Source organism: Odocoileus virginianus, chromosome 3 (assembly GCF_023699985.2).
Source record: "Odocoileus virginianus isolate 20LAN1187 ecotype Illinois chromosome 3, Ovbor_1.2, whole genome shotgun sequence".
Taxonomy (NCBI): Eukaryota; Metazoa; Chordata; class Mammalia; order Artiodactyla; family Cervidae; genus Odocoileus; species Odocoileus virginianus.
In genome coordinates this window covers 35,173,588-35,192,587 of record NC_069676.1, presented here as the reverse complement: position 1 = coordinate 35,192,587, position 19,000 = coordinate 35,173,588, and the positions used below count along the sequence as shown (strand labels likewise).

Below are 19,000 nucleotides of genomic sequence, written 5' to 3'. Positions count from 1 at the left end.
AGACACCACCTCAGAACTCAGGCTCAGAGTGCTTGTAAAATGGAGCTTTCCAGTATTGCAGAAGGGAAATCCTAGGGCTCTTGACTCAGTTCAGGACTGTCAACTTCCTGTGGTGATCTTGCTTAAATTTGCACCATGGCCCTGCCTAACCTAACCTCCCCCAGACTCAGAGGGAAGTGCACCTTCCTGAATTAGCTGGTGTCTAGTGAGAGGGCGGGGCTTGGTGAAATTGTAACTCATGTCACTGGTGAGTTTCACTTTGGAGGGCAAACCAGGCTGGTGGATGTCTCATTGAGAAAGAAGAGTTCACATCTAAGGAGAGTGACCAGCTGCTGCTTCTCCCAGGTAAGAGCCTCCTCTAATTACTGCCAACCTCAGTTCCAGCACCTTGCCCTCATCTCTCCTACTTAGTCCATCCTGGATGAGTGGAGGCTAGAAAGACTAAGTTGGCTCTTCTTCACTGGTGGTTCCCATCCTTGGTAGAGGTCCCTGGCATACCTTTCAGAAGGAAGGCCTGTTCGATGTAGTTGATTCAGTTGAAAAATGCCGAGAGGTCCCCCCTAGTTATTCAAACATGAGACACTAGGCTGGGTTCAGGGATCTAGTAATATGGGAGACATGTCCCTCACCATAGGGACTCTCAGCTGGAAGAGACACAAATGAATGCATTTACCAGAAGTGTAAACACTGGGGTTACTTGAGGGAAGCTTTATAGTCTCTGATGTGTAGAAGTGTTGAATAAATATTGAATAGAAGAAGGAATGAATAAGAGTGAATGAATGAATGAGCTAGCTGGGCCTTGAAAGGAGAGTGAAATCTCACCATGTGTGTATCCTTAGGCCTTCCTTTCCCAAAGATAATTGCCTCATTTACCCCATTTTATCCTCAAAAGAGACCTCTAACATATGTGGAACATATGTTTGACAGATTTGAGAGAGAGTATAGGTATATGTGACTTTGGGGAGAATTGTTGGAAACTGATTTCCTGGTTCTCTAAATAAGAAAAAACTCCCCATCTCTCAATTTTTCTAGCTGCTCGACCAGCTTTACTGGCAGCTGCTTAGGCCAAGCTCTCTGCTGGGCACTGTAGAGATAATGACTCAGATACAGCAATTCCAGGGAAGGCTGTGAACAAAGGCTGAACAGCCAGAGATAGGACAAAGCTCATAGTGTGTCCGGAATATGAAGGGGAGGAGCAAGAGAGGAAGCTTGGGTTGAGGACAAAGTCAGGGGCCTGCAACGCCACAATAAAGCGTTGGGGACTTGTTTTTTCTGCTGTAGAAACCATCACAGTGTGAAGGTTGTCTTCCTTTCTTAGGGGAGATGGAACTGGGGAATGACATGATAAAAGTCTATTTTTGCACAGTCACTCTGGTGACATGTTTGTTGTGGGTAGGGTGGGGAGGTAGACACACAGCAAGAGTATCAATTAGGAGACTGTTGGAATAGTCAGATGGGTGGGAGGTCTAGGACAGTGTCTGTGGGAACTGGGAGACGGGGACACACAGGGTAGCTCTTTCCACTCTCAGCTTTTTTAGCCTGAGAAATGAGTGCGTAGAGAAAATGAAGGTCAGGGATGTATAGAGGCAACATGAATGCCTCCAGCCAAGGTGAAGGACAGGAGAAGAATTTCATGGGGAAAAGTGAAGGAGAAAATGAATGTGACTTTGACCATTGAGTCTGAGGAGCCTTCTGCAGCAGAAGGAGGCCAAGAAAGACTGATGGGCGCAGCCAAGGGAGAAGAGAACTTCGCAGTGAAGAGAATTTTCATGGCTTTGCATGCCTGAGAGGACGAAAGGGTGGGGACTGAGGAAAAGGCTGGGATTGGGCAGTCAGGAGATCACAGGTGATGATAGGAAGGGCAAATTCATGGATGTGATGGGAGGGGCAGGTGGGGAGAGGTTGCGATGGAGGGAAGGCAACTTTCCCAAAGTTTACCTGCTACCGGAGAGGGCCAGATGCCTTCTGCCCATCTTGGGCCCTCCACTGCACCACCCCTGAAGGGCACTTGAATCCTTGAAGTCTTCTTTGGAAACTTCCTGGTCCCCTTTTAATTCATATCCAGATGAAAAAAAAAAGGCCTTGAGATGGAGAGGGAGTCTTCCCAGGTGGCGCTAGTGGTAAAGAACACCCCTGCCAGTGCAAGAGATGTTAATCCCTGGGTCGAGAAGATCCCCTGGAGGAGGGCGTGGCAAACCACTCCAGTCCTCTTGCCAGGAGAATCCCATGGACAGAGGAGCCTGGCGGGCCACAGTCCCTAGGGTCGCAGAGTCAGACACGACTGAAGCGACTTAGCAAGCACGCGTGAGATGGAGAGACCTGGTGCAGCTGCTCTATGGAGAGCTGTGTCCTCAACTTCGAGCACAGGCTCTTTCAGGTCAGCATCATCCCACTTTCTGAAGCCCACCGTGTTGTCTGTGTTGTACATCACAGTTCCCAAAGCATTTTCCCTATTGTCACTCTCTTTAACTCTGTGACAACCTTGCAAGGGTAGGTACTATCATCTCCTGTTTTTTACACATAAAGAAACTGAAATGCAAAGTCATACATGCCCAAAGTCATAGCACTAGTGGAACCCTTTTCTGAAGTGTAGATTCTTCCCTGTCCCCATCTCTCTTCAGCATAAATTCACTCAACTTGGCATGAAGGTGCCAAGCCAGCCTGCTTGCTTCTGTGGTAGATCTTAACCCACTCCCCACTTAGCTCACACACTTTGTTCCAAACCTCTAGCACATCCCTGAACTCCCAAGTGCAGCAGCAAGTCCACCTGTCACTGCCTGTGTCAATCATACTGTGATTACCGGTAAAGCTGTGAAGTCCCTGAGGGTGTGGCCTAGGTCTGCTTCATCTGTACACCCGCACATGGCACAGTAGGCATTGTTGTTGTTTTAGTCGCTAAGTTGTATCTGACTCTATGTGACCCCATAGTCTGTAGCCCACCAGGCTCCTGTGTCCATGGGATTTCCCAGGCAAGAATACTAGAGTGGGTTACCTTTTCCTTCTCCAGGGGATCTTTCTGACCCAGGGATCAAACTTGTGTCTCCTGCATTGGCAGGCAGATTCTTCACCACTAAGCCACCAGGGAAGCCACGGTAGACATTAGGGACTGGTAAATGTGAATGAATGACAGAATGAATGAATGGCTTTGGGATGAGAAATCAGCCTTGCCAGTGCTCTCACTGTACATGCTCTGGAAAATGAGGGCCTTCTGGTTGATTTACTAAAGAATCTTTGATGGTCAGAGATTCGGAGCTCTGCCCACATCTTCCTACCTGGTCCCCTTCAGAAGGAAGAAAGTTAAGGGTCTTCATCACAGCCTCTGAGGTTCATCACAGGCCGTGGAGTACATGGTTCATCTGGACTATCCTTTTCCTCCCATAGGAGGCCACCCGTCACCATTGTGGAACCACATGGACTCCATTGGGTCTCTAGGGTTGCAGCAAGGGGAAGGAGCCCCCGGCTGCCCCCAAGAAGGCTTGCCCTGCCCCTCAAATAGTTCTGAGATGGTAAGTTCAACACTAGGTCCCTGTCTTATGCCTCTTCATGCCTCTTCAAGCAGGAGTGGCCCCACCACAGAGCCGTGGGCTCACACCCACGCAGCCCTTTCCAGCTTACTGAGCCTTTCATATCTGATCTAGTGACTTCCTCTTTCAAGACTCCACACCATTGAGAGGTGGGGTTTATCTTTTCCTCTAACAGGTAAGGATGAAGGAGCTTAGAGAGGTGACGTGCCTTGAGTTTAAGGCATGACAGGAGCTTGAGCTGAGGTGTTTCAGCTCCAAATGTATCAGTTTTGGTACGTTGGGTTGTCTCAGTCTAGAAAGGACCCTCCAGGGTTTTTCTGGTAGAAAGCTTAAGGCCCTTCCCCTCCTTACTTCTCTAGTCATTCCTGTACATCTCTTTCCCCTCAACATGGCCACTGCAGTCAGGCACACAGGGATGATTTCAGTGCTGAACTCAACTTGGGAGGTTATTGTGGTCCGTATACCTCAGGTTAGCTCAGAGTTTCTCTCTCTCCTGTCATCTTGACCAAGATTTAGAAGCCCTTCCCTACCACACCCTTGAGCAGGAAACACTTGGGTAAGCATTTCGTATCTCTTCATCTCTGTTTCTTCATCAGTGCAATGGAGGAAAATAAAGTCTAATCCCCCCACCCTGGCAGATTCAGTGAGCTGTTGGAGATAAAGGAACTGCACAGAGGAGGCATTCATGAAGGGGTTCTTGAATTGTTCCCTGCTGTTTCTTTAGTTTCCCAGCCCATTCTGACATCTGTTGGATTTGGCTTGTTGCCCACACTGTGGGGGCATCATCCCTCACTGCATTTCTTGTCCCCACTTTACCCTTGTCCAAGCTCTGCCCCAGACCCTGCTGTAAACATTTCCTCTATGCACAGCCCATAACTGGGCCACAGAAGGGAGCAGGGACTCTGCTGCAGTCTGCCCTGCTGGGCTTGCCTGCCACCACTTCCTCTCTTACTTCACACCACTGTCTATTGAGACTTGCACACTGGTCCCACACCAACCCTGCTGGCTCAACTGCACACACGTGCAATTTAAAGACAGTTCTCTTTGGCTTTGGGGGAACTTCACATGCAGCCAAACATCCTGTGGCCTTGGGTCCCCACTCAGCACCACAGGCCTCAGTCTCAGCTCCCCTTCCCATAGTGATCTAAGAACCACATGGTGTTGGAACCCGGCGCCACCTGCCTCCCTTCCACGTCCGTTCCCTCAGGACTCTGTTTCCAGAAGGGACATGGAGTCGGGCTTCCCAGGCTGGTTATAACTTGTACTCTGAGAAAAGGGGAACCATGTTGAGCTTGTCCTGTAGACCGGCCACTGTCTCACCTCTTCACATCTACTGTCTTCTCAGTCCTCACATTACTGAGAAGAGGGTGATATTTTTACTCCTGCTTGACAGAGGAGAGGTGAGGTGATGGACCCAGACTGACCAACACAGCATGTTGGTCAAAGAGTCCCACATTGAAGTCACATAAAGTTCACCCTCGCTCTCCTGGCTGAGGTCTCTCCCCACTCCTCTTGGGGGAGGTTGAGGGGGGAGACTCCAGTAGCTTCTCCTGGCTGCTGCACGCCCACCAGCACGGGCCAGGGAGTGTTATTATTCTCCTGGTGTTGCAGAAGAGGTAAGTCTGATCATGTCAGAGAGAAGTTTGACTTGCCCAGGGCCACACTGCCAGGAGTTCCCTGGTAGCTCAGAAGTTAAAGAATCCGCCTGCATTACGGGAGAACTGGGTTTGATCCCTTGGTTGGGAAGGTCACCTAGAGGAGGAAATGGCTACCCACTCTAGTGTCCTTGCCTGGAGAATTCCATGGGCAGAGGAGCCTGGTGGCTACACTGCAACCCCATGGGGTCTCAAAGAGTCGGACATGACTGAGGGACTAACACTTTCACATTGCTAGGAAGTAGCAGGGCAAGGACTCAGATGTAAGCTTTCTCACCCCAAGTTCTTGATGATGCAATTTCTTCATCAGCTTTGGGTTCTTTTCAGGTGTTTTTATAAGGCTTCACATTTATTTGGAAACATCTCTGTAGTCAGAGAGGTCTGGATTCAAGTCCCACTCTTCCCCTTACTACTTGGATTAGGCAGATGACTGGCCTTCTCTGAACCTGTTTCCTCATTTGTGACATAGTAATAGCCTCTCCTAGCACACATGGCTACTGAAAGCAGTAACGTGCTTTGAAACTGCTCATCTGGCACTCCAGTTAGAATCCTTTGCTTCTGTAGGGATCTGTTTCCCATCCTCTTCCTAAGGCAGGGGTGGGACTGAGTTGCTTCTGTCTCCCTCAGTGGGCAGCCTCCCCTCCCTGGCTCTCCCTGCCTCCTTATCCAGGTGCCTGAGTGGTACTTTTCAGATATGGGCCCAGTGTGGGGCAGGAGGTCATAGGAATTCTTTTTTTTTTTTAGGAATTCTATTCCTATGAGATGGGTGGTGAGGGTCTGGGAGAGTGGAATCAGGGCGTGGGGCCCTCCGAAAAACTCAAGGAGACTGCTGAGGTCTCTTGGAAAGACAGGCCAGAGGGTTGTCCAGGGGAGGTTCGCACACAGACTTGAGGTACTGGAGCTTTTCTTAAATTCCACTGAGCTTCTGGTGGAGAAGAAACTGGTGTCCCATCCTCTGCTTTCCCTGCCTGCCTGCCCCTCCCTTCACTCTGATCCACTCCTGGCCCAGCCTTCCCCCACATCCATCCCCTTTGCTCTGAAGAAAATCCCTTTGTGTTCTTCCTCCAAATCTTCAAATGGCTCATTCCTCTCCTTCATTTAGGTCACTTCCACAGGGAAACCTTTCCTGACCAATATCCAAAAATACCTCTTCCTCCCCTGGTCACTCCTGAACTTCTATTTCTGCCTTTCTTTTCTCCCATTACTACCAGAACCATATTATGTGTTTCTGTGCTTATTTTCTGTCCTCTACACTGGAATCTGACTTCCACAAGAGCAGGCTAGGCTGGTTGTGCAATATATGGTGCTTAGAATAGTGCTGGGTACATATTAGGGGCTCAGTCAATGTCTGTGGGAAGGATGGCCGAACTGTGGGAGGACTGTCCTCCACAGTGTGGCCCCCCAAACTTTCCTGGGCAGGACTTGCCCAGGTGCCACAATGGAGCATATCAGAAGAGGGAAGCCCCTGAACCCGAAGTGCATTCACACATTTGTTCATTCATTTGTTCACCCAACAACAATGCACTGAGCAGCTTGGCTCTGGGCACTGGGGAACCAGAGCCAATCAGTAGTGGGGTGATAGCGGAGAGGCCTCGCCATCCCTGAATTCGAAGAAGTGGAGGGAGGTGCAGAGAGCTGACAAGGAGCCGTGCGGGAATAAAGCAGGAGAAAGTGTGTGGGTCGTCCCTCCAGAGAGGAGCCTTCTGAGTGTGCAGGAGCTGGTGCAGGCTGTGGGTGGCGGGAAAGCCACGGGTGTGTAAAACGGTGAGGAGGGGGGCTGGATAGTTGCTGGGAGAGCAGCAAGGCTCACGGGGCTCAAGCAGGGCTCAGGTCAGCCCCTAGGAAAGCTGAGGGAGGGCTGCTGCTCTGAGTTAGGGAAGGGAGGTGTGAGCTGGGCCAGGCTGGCCTCTGTCCTTATTGGAGTTGGGGGATATGGCTAGGCCAACAGGCCGCCCGCCCAGATGTCTGCCCGTTTCTCCTCAGGTGCAGGAATGCCTACGGCAGTTCACGGTGACAGGGGCGCAGCTGCGGCAGATCCAAACCAGCCTCCTGGGCTCCATGGAGCAGGCCCTGAGGGGGCGAGCAGGCCCTGCCCCTGCTGTCCGGATGCTGCCCACATATGTGGGGTCTACCCCACATGGCACTGGTGGGTGGCACAGACTAAGATGTGTGGCCAGGCCTGCAGAGAGGGTTCTGATCTGGGAGAGAGGTGGGGGTGGGAGGGCTGTTCCTTACCCCTTGCTCCATCGCTGAGGTCCCTTGATGAGCCTACACAGGCCTTAGGAATGTTTCTGGGAGGTGCAGGCCTTGGTCTCACCAGCCACATGCCTTTCTGTGACCTGCTTACCCACAGAACAAGGGGACTTCGTGGTGCTGGAGCTGGGGGCCACAGGGGCCTCGCTGCGTGTTCTATGTGTGACCCTAACGGGCATCGAGGGGCACAAGGTAGAGCCCCGGAGCCGGGAGTTTGTGATCCCCCAGGAAGTGATGCTGGGTCCTGGTCAGCAGGTGAGCACTCAGTGCATAGTCCGGGCCTGGCGGGGCCACCAGGGCTCCAGTGGGCAGAGTTAAGCCCCCAACCCCATCCCACAGCTCTTTGACTTTGCCGCCCGCTGCCTGTCTGAGTTCCTGGCTGTGCTGCCCGTGGGCAATCAAGGTCTGCAGCTGGGGTTCAGCTTCTCCTTCCCTTGTCACCAGACAGGCCTAGACAAGGTGAGGCAGAGTGGCTATGGGGACAGCGGGTGGAGGGGCTGCAGGGCCGTGGAGGTCATTGGATTGACCTGACTTTCCTGCCTCCAGAGCACCCTCATTTCCTGGACCAAAGGTTTTAAGTGCAGTGATGTGGAAGGCCAGGATGTGGTCCAATTGCTGCGAGATGCCATCCAGAGGCAGGGAGTAAGTAGAGTCAGGGGAGCAAATAGGGCTGTGCCTTGGGTCTGGGGGGGCCCGCTTTCCTGTCCTGTTGGTGTCCTTTATCCACTGAACCCTGGGGTAAATGCTGCTGCCATTCTCGTTTGATGGGCTTCCCTGGTAGCTCAGCTGGGAACTAAACCCAGGAGAATCCAGGAGACCCCAGTTGGATTCCTGGGTGCAGAAGATCTGCTGGAGAAGGGATAGGCTACCCACTCCAGTATTCTTGGGTTTCTCTGGTGCCTCAGATGGTAAAGAAACTGCTGCAATGTGGGAGACCAGGGTTCGATCCCTGGGTTGGGAAGATCCCCTGAAGGAGGGCACGATAACCCACTCCAGAATTCTTTCCTGGAGAATCCCCATGGGCAGAGGAAGCTGGCTGGCGAGCTACAGTCCGTGGGGTCACAAAGAGTCGGACACAACTGAGTGACGAAGCACACAACACATTCTCATTTTATAGATGAGGAGACTGAGATTAAGAAGGGTCAAATAAATATTGAGGACTAAAGGGGAAACAGATGAAAAGACTTGACCCTGTCCTAAAGGACCCTGCAAGCCTAATGGGGACAGCATCCCAATAAATGATTGTCCCTGTTGAGAAGGTGGTTCCGATGACTCTGGAAGCACAGGAAGGGTGCACTGTGACATGAGCAGAGACCTGAAGGAGAAGTTTGCCAGGTGCCTAACCTGCGGCTGGGGAAGTTCTAATTTCAGTGAAGGGCATTTTCAAAAGTCTGAATGGCTAAGAAAGGCTGCTCTGGATCCACGTGGACTCGCCACTGTGGGTGCTGTGTGAGTAGCTGGAAGTCAGGACTGAGAGGAGCAGGCTTGGGAAGACAAGCCAGGACCAGGGCGAGCAAGTGAAGTGCGTACAGCGCAGCCTTCAAGGTGACATGCTTGCTTACCCTTGTCCTGGTCCTGTGAGGAGCACTGGGGTTCCAGAAGTAGTGGCTGAGGCTGAGAGCCTCTGGGACCTCCAGGGCCTGAGACAGGGGCAGAGGAGCCAAGTAGCAGTAGTAAGAGGGGAGAAAATCCTTTATAGGGTGGGAGGGCCTCGAGCATACATGGCACAAAGGTGTGGGGCATGTGGACACACCTTTGGGGGACCCTGCATGTCTCCATCAAATCCAGGGCCCCAGCCCCACCCACCTCCCAGGCTCCCCAACCTCTGTCCTCTCTGTCACCCAGGTCCATGGCATTGATGTTGTTGCTGTGGTGAATGACACCGTGGGAACCATGATGGGCTGTGAGCCAGGGGTTGGGCCGTGTGAAGTTGGGCTGGTTGTAGGTAGGTCACGCGGGTGTTTGTGATAGTGGATGGAGTGCCTGGATGCCTGATGGGCAGGCCCTGATGGGGTTGTCCCTGCCAGACACCGGCACCAATGCATGTTACATGGAGGAGGCAAGACACGTGGCAGTGCTGGACGAGGACCGGGGCCGCGTCTGCATCAGCATCGAGTGGGGCTCCTTCAGTGACGAGGGGGCCCTGGGGCCAGTGCAGACCGTCTTCGACCGCACCCTGGACCATGAGTCGTTGAACCCTGGTGCCCAAAGGTGGCCTAACTTCTCTCTAGGTCCTACAACTGCGTTGTTCCACTCCTGCTCTATTGTACTCTAGCCTTTAGGCCCGCGCCTCCTGCTCCCCACTTGCATCCTAGGGGGCCCTGGCCAGTCTCAAAGAAGGAATGGCTCAAGGTTCTAGAATCCAGAGTTTTCCACTCTTATTCCTGACTCTGGCCAGCTCCAACAGGGGTTAGGGGTTGGGAGTAGTCAAGCAAAGGGTCTCCTACCCTCCTTGGGTCCTTCCAGGAGTCCCCTTGAATTTCATCTAAGCCAGGGGGGTAGTGTGGTCTAAGTAAACACCCAACTATCTCTGAGGAAGTCATTTGCTTCTGGACCCTTCAGTCAGGGACCCCAAAGAAAATGAGCCCTCTTTGGGAGTTCTTGGAGGTGGGGGTAGGAGGGCTGAGGGCTTAGGCAAGGCTCTGGTCAGCCACCCTTCCTGCCTGTAGGTTTGAGAAGATGATTGGGGGTCTGTACCTGGGTGAGCTGGTGAGGCTGGTGCTGGCTCACCTGGCCCAGCGCGGGGTCCTCTTTGGCGGCCACACCTCCCCTGTCCTGCAAAGCCAAGGCAGCATCCTCCTGGAACACGTGGCTGAGATGGAGGAGTAAGTGCAAAGGGCGAGGGGGCTGTGACAAAGCGACTCCCTGACTTGGGAGTGGGGGGGGCATGGTTTTCCCCTGACGGAGCTGTGCATGGAGCTTTGGTGGGGGCAGGGAGCTTCTGGCCTCCTTGAGCCCCAAAGCAGCACCCTGTCCCCCTTAGTCCCTCTGCTGGGGCAGCCCGTGTGCACGCTGTCCTGCAGGACTTGGGCCTGAACCCGAAGCCCTCAGATGCTGAGTGGGTGCAGCGTGTGTGCGTGGCTGTGTGCACGCGGGCCGCCCAACTCTGCGCTGCTGCCCTGGCCGCTGTCCTCTCCCGCCTCCAACACAGCCGGGAGCAGCAGGCTCTTCAGATCGCTGTGGCCACCGGAGGCCAAGTGTTTGAGCGACACCCCAGGTACTTGGAATACAGCGTGAACCTGTGTGAGCAGGTCACCAGAGCATGTGTGTGGGTGTGATACACACCCAGAGGGCACTCTGGTACCATGGGTGCAAGGCAGTGGGTGTGAATGGCTCCCTAGCAGAATAAAGATGGATGGAGGGTTAGGGGAGGTCAGAAGAGGTCAGAAGAAAGAAAGAGGGTTCTCTTGGGTGTGTAAGGGAGGGGATCACAGGAACACTGGGTGCATGGCTGGTGCATAGATGGGTTTCGAACTGAAATGATTTGAAGTGAGGGAGCCCAGGGATTTGGCATGCTGCAGGGGTCAGGGCCAGGTGCCAAGCCAGGGCACACCTGCTGTGTGTCTGTTTAGGTTTCTCAGTGTCCTACGGGAGACAGTGATGCTCCTGGCCCCTGACTGCGATGTCTCCTTCATCCCCTCTGTGGATGGGGGCGGCCGGGGCGTGGCAATGGTGACTGCTGTGGCTGCCCGCCTGGCTGCCCACCGGCGCCTGTTGGAGGAGACCCTGGCACCATTCCGGTTGACCCGGGAGCAGCTGGCAGCGGTGCAGGCACAGATGCGAGAGGCCATGGCCAAGGGGCTCCAAGGGGAAGCCTCTTCCCTCCGCATGCTGCCCACTTACGTGCGGGCCACGCCTGATGGCAGCGGTAAGGACCTGGCCTGAACGTGGAGCGGGGACACGGGCTCCCAGGGGTCACAGCATGTATGGGGCTGGAGCCTCCAGCTTCATCCTAGCGCTGAGGGTCTCTGCCTCACAGAGCGTGGGGACTTCCTGGCCCTGGACCTGGGGGGCACCAACTTTCGAGTCCTCCTGGTGCGTGTGACCGCAGGAGGTGTGCAGATCTCCAGCCAGATCTATTCCATCCCGGAGTGCGTGGCCCAGGGCTCTGGGCAGCAGGTACCCGCAGCCTGGAGCTGATGTCAGGGGGCAGGGAAGGGCCTAGTGGCCCGCTCCCTGACTTGCTCCTACCCCGCAGCTCTTTGACCATATTGTGGACTGCATTGTGGACTTCCAGCAGAAGCAGGGCCTGAGTGGGCAGAGTCTCCCCCTGGGTTTCACCTTCTCCTTCCCGTGCAGGCAGATGGGCCTGGACCAGGTGAGAAAGGCGGGGCCTGAGGAAGCCATCCTCAGAGGCTTTCCGCCAACATGTTCTTCATGGAGTGGGCAGGAGGTCCAGAGAGGGCTTTCTGGGCTGGGGAGGGGACCAGCTGGAGGCACTGCAGGGCTGTGCCTTGAACCTAGCCTCAGTTTTCCCAGACTTGGCATGCTCAGGTGGAAGGGATGTGGTAAAATGGCCTGGAATCCAGGGCCATGGAAAGACATGGGATGGAGAAGGACGTAGTTAGTTATCCCTAGAGGCTGTGGGCAGGAGAGTGGAGTCAGGGTTAGGTCTGGGCACCTGGGAGCAGTGTAGGCCTGCAGGCTGAAGGCAGAGTTTGTTCTGTCTCTCAAAGCGGCTTGTGGTTGCATGGTTTATTTGTCCTTATCCCATTCCCAGCCTTGCTGGTGTTAACCTGGCTCAGGGTTAGGTGCCTGGCTGGGGTTGACAGGGGGCAGTCATAGGTCTAGATGCAATACCTCCACATCCTTCATCAGGAATGCTTGACTTCTCACGCATACCTCTAAGGACTGCCACGGAGACAGCTCCTCCCAGACCTCTGATCCAAGTTCCTAGGAGTCTTCTTCTCAACACCCCCAGCTTCTGCTTGAAAGCTCCTCTGATGAGGAGCTTGCTGGCCCTGAAGCTGCCCACCAGGTTCTTCCACGCCTGTGCTCTCTGGAAAGTTCTGCCTCCTCTACTCCAGCCAGCCTTCCTGTGGTTTCCCCTTCCCCTCTGCTCCTGCTCTGACCTCTCAGACAGGGACCTCTGTGCTCCAGTTTCCTTTGGATCATGCAGCGGGCAGTGTCTCTCTGCAGTGGCTCCCTCCAGTCTAAGCATTCTGGCACCTTTTTATTATTCCTTGTAAGGTAAGAGAGAAGGGCTTTCCAGGTGGCCTAGTGGTAAGGAACCTGCCTGCAATGCCGGAGACAAGGGTTTGATCCCTGGGTCAGGAAGATCCCCCGGAGAAGGAAATGGCAGCCACTCCAGTATTCTCGCCTAGAGAATCCCATTCTTGCCTGGAGAGGATCCTGGGCTATAGTCCGTGGGGTCTCAAAAGAGTCGGACACAGCTTAACAACAACAACAACAACAAAAGGTGTGAAGCAGGTGGAACTCTGTGTGCAAAATCAGGCATGCAGGAAACGTGGTCCTATTCATTTTCTATAACAGAGCTCAATTTCTATGTTAAGCCAGCGTTCTTTTCAGGAGTGAAAACTTAATGTTAATTCAGGGACCCCCTTATTCAGGCAGGGGCCCCTCCTTTGCTGTATAGAACGTGCAAACAAGCCGGGGGTTTGGGGAGACATCTAGGTGCCGGCTATTTGGGCTCCCCCTCTTGCTCTCTTGGGTCTTGACATCTCCCTTGACACCTCACGTTCCCCTCCGTGGAAGGAGGTCAGAGGCCATTTCTGTTTTCAGATTATCCAAATCCCTTCTGTTTCATCCCCTCCCCTACAGCGGCAGGCCCAGGGTAGAGGGCTTAGGACATCTTTCTCAGAAAGCCATCCGGAACCTGGCTCTGACTCCTGCCCACCTCACCTTCCCCAGACCAGGGGGTCTTCCCTCATCTGGGAGCAGGGAAGCTTTGCTGTTACTCACCAGCTGGCTCTCCCTCTTACCCACTCTTTTGCTCTGGTTTCTCTTTTTGAGACAATGAGCACAGACCACTCTAGCCGTGGTCCTATACGAAAAGGAATAAAAGGAAACTACTGGGGGAAATGTCAGTTTATATTTCTAAAATCTCCTGCCCCAAAGATTCCCAGATCTGCTCTTCGTGCTTCTACTTGGACAGAGCAGTCATTTCTCCTGATGGTGGTAGAATAGTTCCCCCATCCCCATCCCACCCAGGGGAAGCACAGTAAGAAAAGAACAGCCCCAAGTTCAGCCGGGCTGCCGTTACTAAGTCCCCAGTTTAAGGCCAGTTTCTCACGGGGAATCGCTGTGCCCCTCCTGTCCTGCTCAGGCGTCTGCCTCTGGCTCTTCCATTCACCCCTTGTTTGCATCTGAGACATGAGTGTGAACCTCCCATTGACTCAGCTCTGTCCCGGCTCGGAATTTCTCCCTCTCAAGTGGCTCTTGCTAGTTGTTTCTGTAGGAGCGGACTCTGCTGTCTTTTAGACCGCTCTCTGTCCTTCCCTTTCTCAACACACAGCACTCATTCCGTTCATTCCTAACCCGATTACAAAGGACCATTCCTTCTAGGCAGATGTCTTAAAATGGCCAGACCTTCAGACCATCTCAGCATTCTGGCACTAAAAATAGAAGCCGTTGGTTGGATGGTTATTAATAGGCTTCTTCACACTGGAGAGTTGAGAGGGGGCAGAGGGCAAGGCCCTTAGCCATGTAGGTAGAGTAGGACAGCCTCCCACTGGGGAGGGAATCGTATACACTGTATTCCGATGGGATACAGGCTTTGGGGAGGCAAAGTGAGACTGCAAGGGGCCTCCAGCTTCCTGCCTCCCCTTGGTCCCACCCCAGGGCATCCTCCTGAACTGGACAAAGGGTTTCAAAGCATCTGACTGCGAGGGCCAAGACGTTGTGTGTCTGCTGCGGGAAGCCATCAGGCGCCGACAGGTAAGGAGTCTGTCTCCAGGGCTGCTTTGGTGCAACAGGCCTTGAAGGGAGTGAGGGGTCTCCGTCTGCCTGCTGGGGGGCCCTCTGCAGTAGAGACCTCTGGGTCTGGTGCTGGTTGCTGTGACAACCGCGTTGCCCAGCAACTAGAGGCATCCTTTTTTGTGCAGGCAGTGGAGCTGAATGTGGTTGCCATTGTCAATGACACGGTGGGGACCATGATGTCCTGTGGCTACGAGGACCCCCGTTGTGAGGTTGGCCTCATTGTCGGTGAGGAGTGCCCTGCCTTTTGTGACTCTACTGCCTCCTGTTGATTCCTCAGGTTGGACGTTCCCCTCGCTTTGGGGATGTGGCAACATTCCAACCTGAGCCCATGGGGTCCTGGAACACTATTAGGTTAAGAGGAGCTTGGGTGTCTAGCCCAGCTCTGCTGCTGACTCATAGTCATTTAAGCTCTCTGAACCTCAGTTTGCTTATCTGTTAAATGAATGTGAGCTTTGGAGTGTTACAGATTTGGGTAGAAATACTAGCTATGTCAGGCTTCCCAGGTAGCTCAGCTGGTAAAGAATCCTCCTGCAATGCAAGAGACCCCAATTTGATTCCTAGGTTAGGAAGTTCCCCTGGAGAAGGGATAGGCTACCCACTCCAGTATTCTTGGGCTTCCATGGTGGCTCAGATGGTAAAGAATCCACCTGCAATATAGGAGACAAGGGTTCTATCCCTGGGTTGGGAAGATCCCCTGGAGCAGGGCATGGCAACCTACTCCAGTATTCTTGCCTGGAGAATCCCCATGGGCAGAGGAGCCTGGTGGACTACAGTCCATGGGGTCATGAAGAGTCGGACATGACTGAGTGACTAAGCACAGCGCAGCACACTAGCTCTGTCACTTCCACCTGTATGACTTTGGGCAAATCGCCAAAGCCTCAGTTTCCTCATCTCTAAAGTGGAGATGATAACATAACAATGCCAGTCTGAAGGGGTGATGAGGATGAAATGAGAGGGGACAAAGTCAAAGTGTAGCAGGATGCCTGGCTCAAGACACACACAGTAGTTGGAATGCAGTGGACCCCAGGGATGGGAGTGTGCAGAGAATGAGTTGAGATAGTCCTTTGAGTAGTCCAAGATTCTGTCTTTATTAAGCTCCTCTCCTGTGGCAGTTGGAGGCTGGATGTAGGGACAGGAAGACATTAAAAAGGGGGAAATATCTGCCTTCTTGGAACTGACTGTTTAGCGGGGATTGAGTCCAGAGAAGCACATGGCCATCATAGAGAGCTGAACCCAACTCTAAATGCCAGGGTGATGAGGCCAAGATCAGAAAAGAAGTGGTCCCAACATGAGTGAGACTTGAAAAGAAAGCCTTGAAAAAAGGGATTGGCTAGATGGAGGAGGAGGGCTCTCATAGCTCCTTGGACATCCGTCTCTTAGAGCGGGGGATGTGTGGCAGCCTAGCAGGAGACTGGGAGCTTCTTGATCATAGTGCCTGGCACTGTGCTGGAGAGAGGTGGCGCAGATTGCTATGTGGATAAGTACCTGGATGAAGGAGTTCTGGGGGCCAACACACCTGCTTAGGGCTGACTGTGTGTTGGGGAGAGGAAGGAAATACCTCTATCCAGGGTGTGCCCTCTGTCTGTAAGCTTCTTGGCATCAAGTTCACATCTAAATGTCATGTTCCCTCTGTGGTTTTTCATAACTTTTGAGGCAGGAAGACTCACCTGTGCTTGGGCATCCCATGATGCTCTTCTTTGCACCTCTATTTGGGCAGCATCATAGCTGGCTGCTCATTGCCCTGGCTCTGGCCACTGTGGGGCTTCTCCTCATATCTCATTTTTATGTCCCTGGTTCCTGGCCCAGCACCTGCTGTTTGACCAAAGACCTGGAAGGCCAGTCCAAGAAGGTGTGGGCCTCTCACCTGTGTGACTGTGGGGCTATCACATATCTCCCAGGAGATGACATGACTGTCAGGCATTTGGGGAGCACCCTGAGGCAGCATGGGAGATGGACTGATGGTGGTGCTGGTAGGGGAAGAAGTGGAAGCCCAGGGGGCTTGGTGGCGGCAGGGTCTGAAGAAGGGATGTGAGAAAGGAAGGAAGGAGACTGACCTGGCCCTGGAACAGGCCAACAAGCATGTGGAGATGGAGGGGTAGGAAATGAGCCATCTCGGTGGGAGGGGCTCAGAGGGATCTTGTGGGCATCAGTCAATGCAGACACCCCATTTGGCCCCTCTGCAGGAACAGGCACCAATGTCTGCTACATGGAGGAGCTCCGGAACGTGGCAAGTGTGGATGGGGACTCAGGCCAGATGTGCATCAACACGGAGTGGGGTGCCTTTGGGGACGACGGCTCTCTCAGCATGCTCAGCACCTATTTTGATGCCAGTGTGGACCAGGCATCCATCAACCCCGGCAAGCAGAGGTATGGGTTGGGCCAGGCAGGTGTGACTGGTGGTGGCCGGCACTAGTTGATATGGCGGGTGGCTGGTGGTGGCTGGGGCTGGGGCCTTAGTCCTGTGAGCACACACACATGTTCATGCAGGTTTGAGAAGATGATCAGTGGCATGTACCTGGGAGAGATCGTCCGACACATCCTCTTGCATCTGACTAGCCTTGGAGTTCTCTTCCGGGGCCAGCAGACCCAGCGCCTTCAGACCAGGGACATCTTCAAGACCAAGTTTCTCTCTGAGATTGAAAGGTGCTGAGGCCTATATTATGTCCCTCAACCTCCTAAAGGACTCTCTCCTGGGGTGGAATGCTGGTTGGAGGGAGGTCCACCCCAGAGGACAGAAAAGTCATGAGAGGGGGTGCTCATGCAGGACCCTGCCCCTCTGTTCCCTCCTGCTCCCAGTGATAGCCTGGCCCTGAGGCAGGTCCGAGCCATCCTGGAGGATCTGGGTCTGCCCCTGACCTCAGACGATGCTCTGATGGTCCTGGAGGTGTGCCAGGCTGTGTCCCAGAGGGCTGCCCAGCTTTGTGGGGCAGGCGTGGCTGCTGTGGTGGAGAAGATTCGTGAGAACCGGGGCCTGGAAGAGCTGACCATATCCGTGGGGGTTGATGGGACCCTCTACAAGCTGCACCCTCAGTGAGTCTGGGTGGTGGGCTCGGCAGGGGGGCCATGGCCAAGTGGGACTGGACTGACCTAGGCTCACGCTGGCCTCTCCCCCTCACAGCTTCTCCAGCCTGGTGGCAGCCACAGTGCGGGAGCTGGCCCCTCGCTGTGTGGTCACCTTCCTGCAGTCAGAGGATGGGTCTGGCAAAGGTGCAGCCCTGGTCACTGCTGTTGCCTGCCGCCTTGCCCAGAGGACCCGTGTCTGAAGAAGTCTCCAGAAACCATCTCTGATGGTCCAGGGCTGGGACCCTGTCTGTCCATAAGCCAGGCCCAGGCACCCAGGACTTTCCAGAATAGCCATGTGTGACCCCTGCTGGGGAGACCCCTAGCTCTCCCTGAGAGAAGTAGCACTTGGGTTAGCAATATATATATATAATTTATTTACATTCACGTCCGCTAAAATCCCTACGTGCCCTGGCGGCCGGGCAAGGCTGTGTACATAAGGCCAAGTGTAAGTGCACGAATGCACTTAAAACAGAGTCAGGGCACAAACTTCACACCACAGGCCCCAGACGGGGCACCTGCCAGCCCCAGGAATGGGCACGCCATGGCACACACACTCGCCATTGTCCAGCCCGGGACTCCCATTGCATATTCACATGCCCTGTTGGGCAGGGCTCCTCATGGCTGGGGGCGGGAGAGGGGGGACAAGGAGGAGCCGTTGGGTGTCCCTGGGTGGGTGGGAGAAGGGCAGCATGTGAGAGGCAGGTGTGGGCTGACACCGGGCCTGAGAGACGTGAGCAGCCTCTGGGTGTACGGCATGAGATGCGTGTCGTGGGGGACATGGGTGACAGGAGCACACAGGACATGCGTGGGCACATGGCCGTGTGGTGGTTGTGTGCCTGAATGCAGGGGCCGCCCCCTGTTCAGCTGTGGCCTTCAGTTCCGAAGGCTTGGAGCCGAGCCCCTCAGATGTGCCCCTACCCATCAGGCACGGAAATGTTTGCATAAGATCCAGCTCAGCCAGGAGCGCTGGGGCCTCATCCCGAGCCCATCGCATGCGTGCCTGCCTGTGTGTATGCGGCCCCCTGGCCGGCGCAGGAGGAGAGGTAACATCACACGCACAGACACACACACCGACGGGCTGGTTCCAGCCTGGGCTCCAGGCGCCATCCACCCTGGGACCCGGGGGGCCCAGGCAGAGTCAGAGCAGGTGCAGTGCCAGCCTGGCCGCGCAGGCCGTGGCGGGGAGGCCGTGCGGGCAGGGTCTGAAGGGCCAGTGAGAGGGGACCGCGTCCGCCAGGAGGGGGCCTGTCCGCGCAGCTCTCCCCGGTGGTGGGGAAGGGCCCTGTCTTGGCTTCTGCCTGTTCCTGGCGGGCGCCAAAGCTGGTGAGAGTGTAGGCGTTGTGGGCCTCGCCGGCCTCAGCACTCGGCCTCTGACACTGTGAAGAGGCCGGCATCTGGCTGGCCCAGTCCGGCCACTGCTGCCGCCAGCTGGCTGAGGTTGCCGTTGGGGAAGTGCCGCGCCTCCCACAGGTTGAGGATCATGGCTGTGGGGCTGGGCTTGGAGGCAAAGAAGCTGAGATGGCTGCAGAAGGGAGGGGAGCGCATCAGCGGCCTGGCCTCACCGGG

General features: G+C 54.6%; 2 protein-coding genes across 3 annotated transcripts in view; one reads left to right on the top strand and one right to left on the bottom strand.

Moving 5' to 3' along the window:
- Window positions 1-161: 161 nt before the first annotated feature.
- On the top strand, window positions 162-17,818 carry HK3 (hexokinase 3). Its single transcript, XM_020874021.2, has 19 exons — window positions 162-345; window positions 3,382-3,506; window positions 7,163-7,325; window positions 7,533-7,687; window positions 7,772-7,891; window positions 7,979-8,074; window positions 9,278-9,377; window positions 9,460-9,643; window positions 10,102-10,257; window positions 10,416-10,649; window positions 11,005-11,300; window positions 11,412-11,551; window positions 11,631-11,750; window positions 14,234-14,329; window positions 14,497-14,596; window positions 16,555-16,738; window positions 16,859-17,014; window positions 17,168-17,401; window positions 17,490-17,818. Exons 2-19 carry the CDS (start codon window positions 3,411-3,413, stop codon window positions 17,632-17,634), a joined length of 2,775 nt encoding a protein of 924 aa, XP_020729680.2. The 5' UTR covers window positions 162-345; window positions 3,382-3,410; the 3' UTR covers window positions 17,635-17,818.
- UNC5A (unc-5 netrin receptor A) overlaps window positions 17,785-19,000 on the bottom strand; it is a 64,869-nt gene continuing 63,653 nt past the window's right edge. For both annotated transcript variants that reach the window (XM_070465148.1, XM_020874022.2), the window contains one exon: window positions 17,785-18,956. In XM_070465148.1, coding sequence (XP_070321249.1) covers window positions 18,791-18,956 — 166 coding nt within the window. In that variant the 3' untranslated portion in view covers window positions 17,785-18,790. The remainder of the gene's footprint in view (window positions 18,957-19,000) is intronic.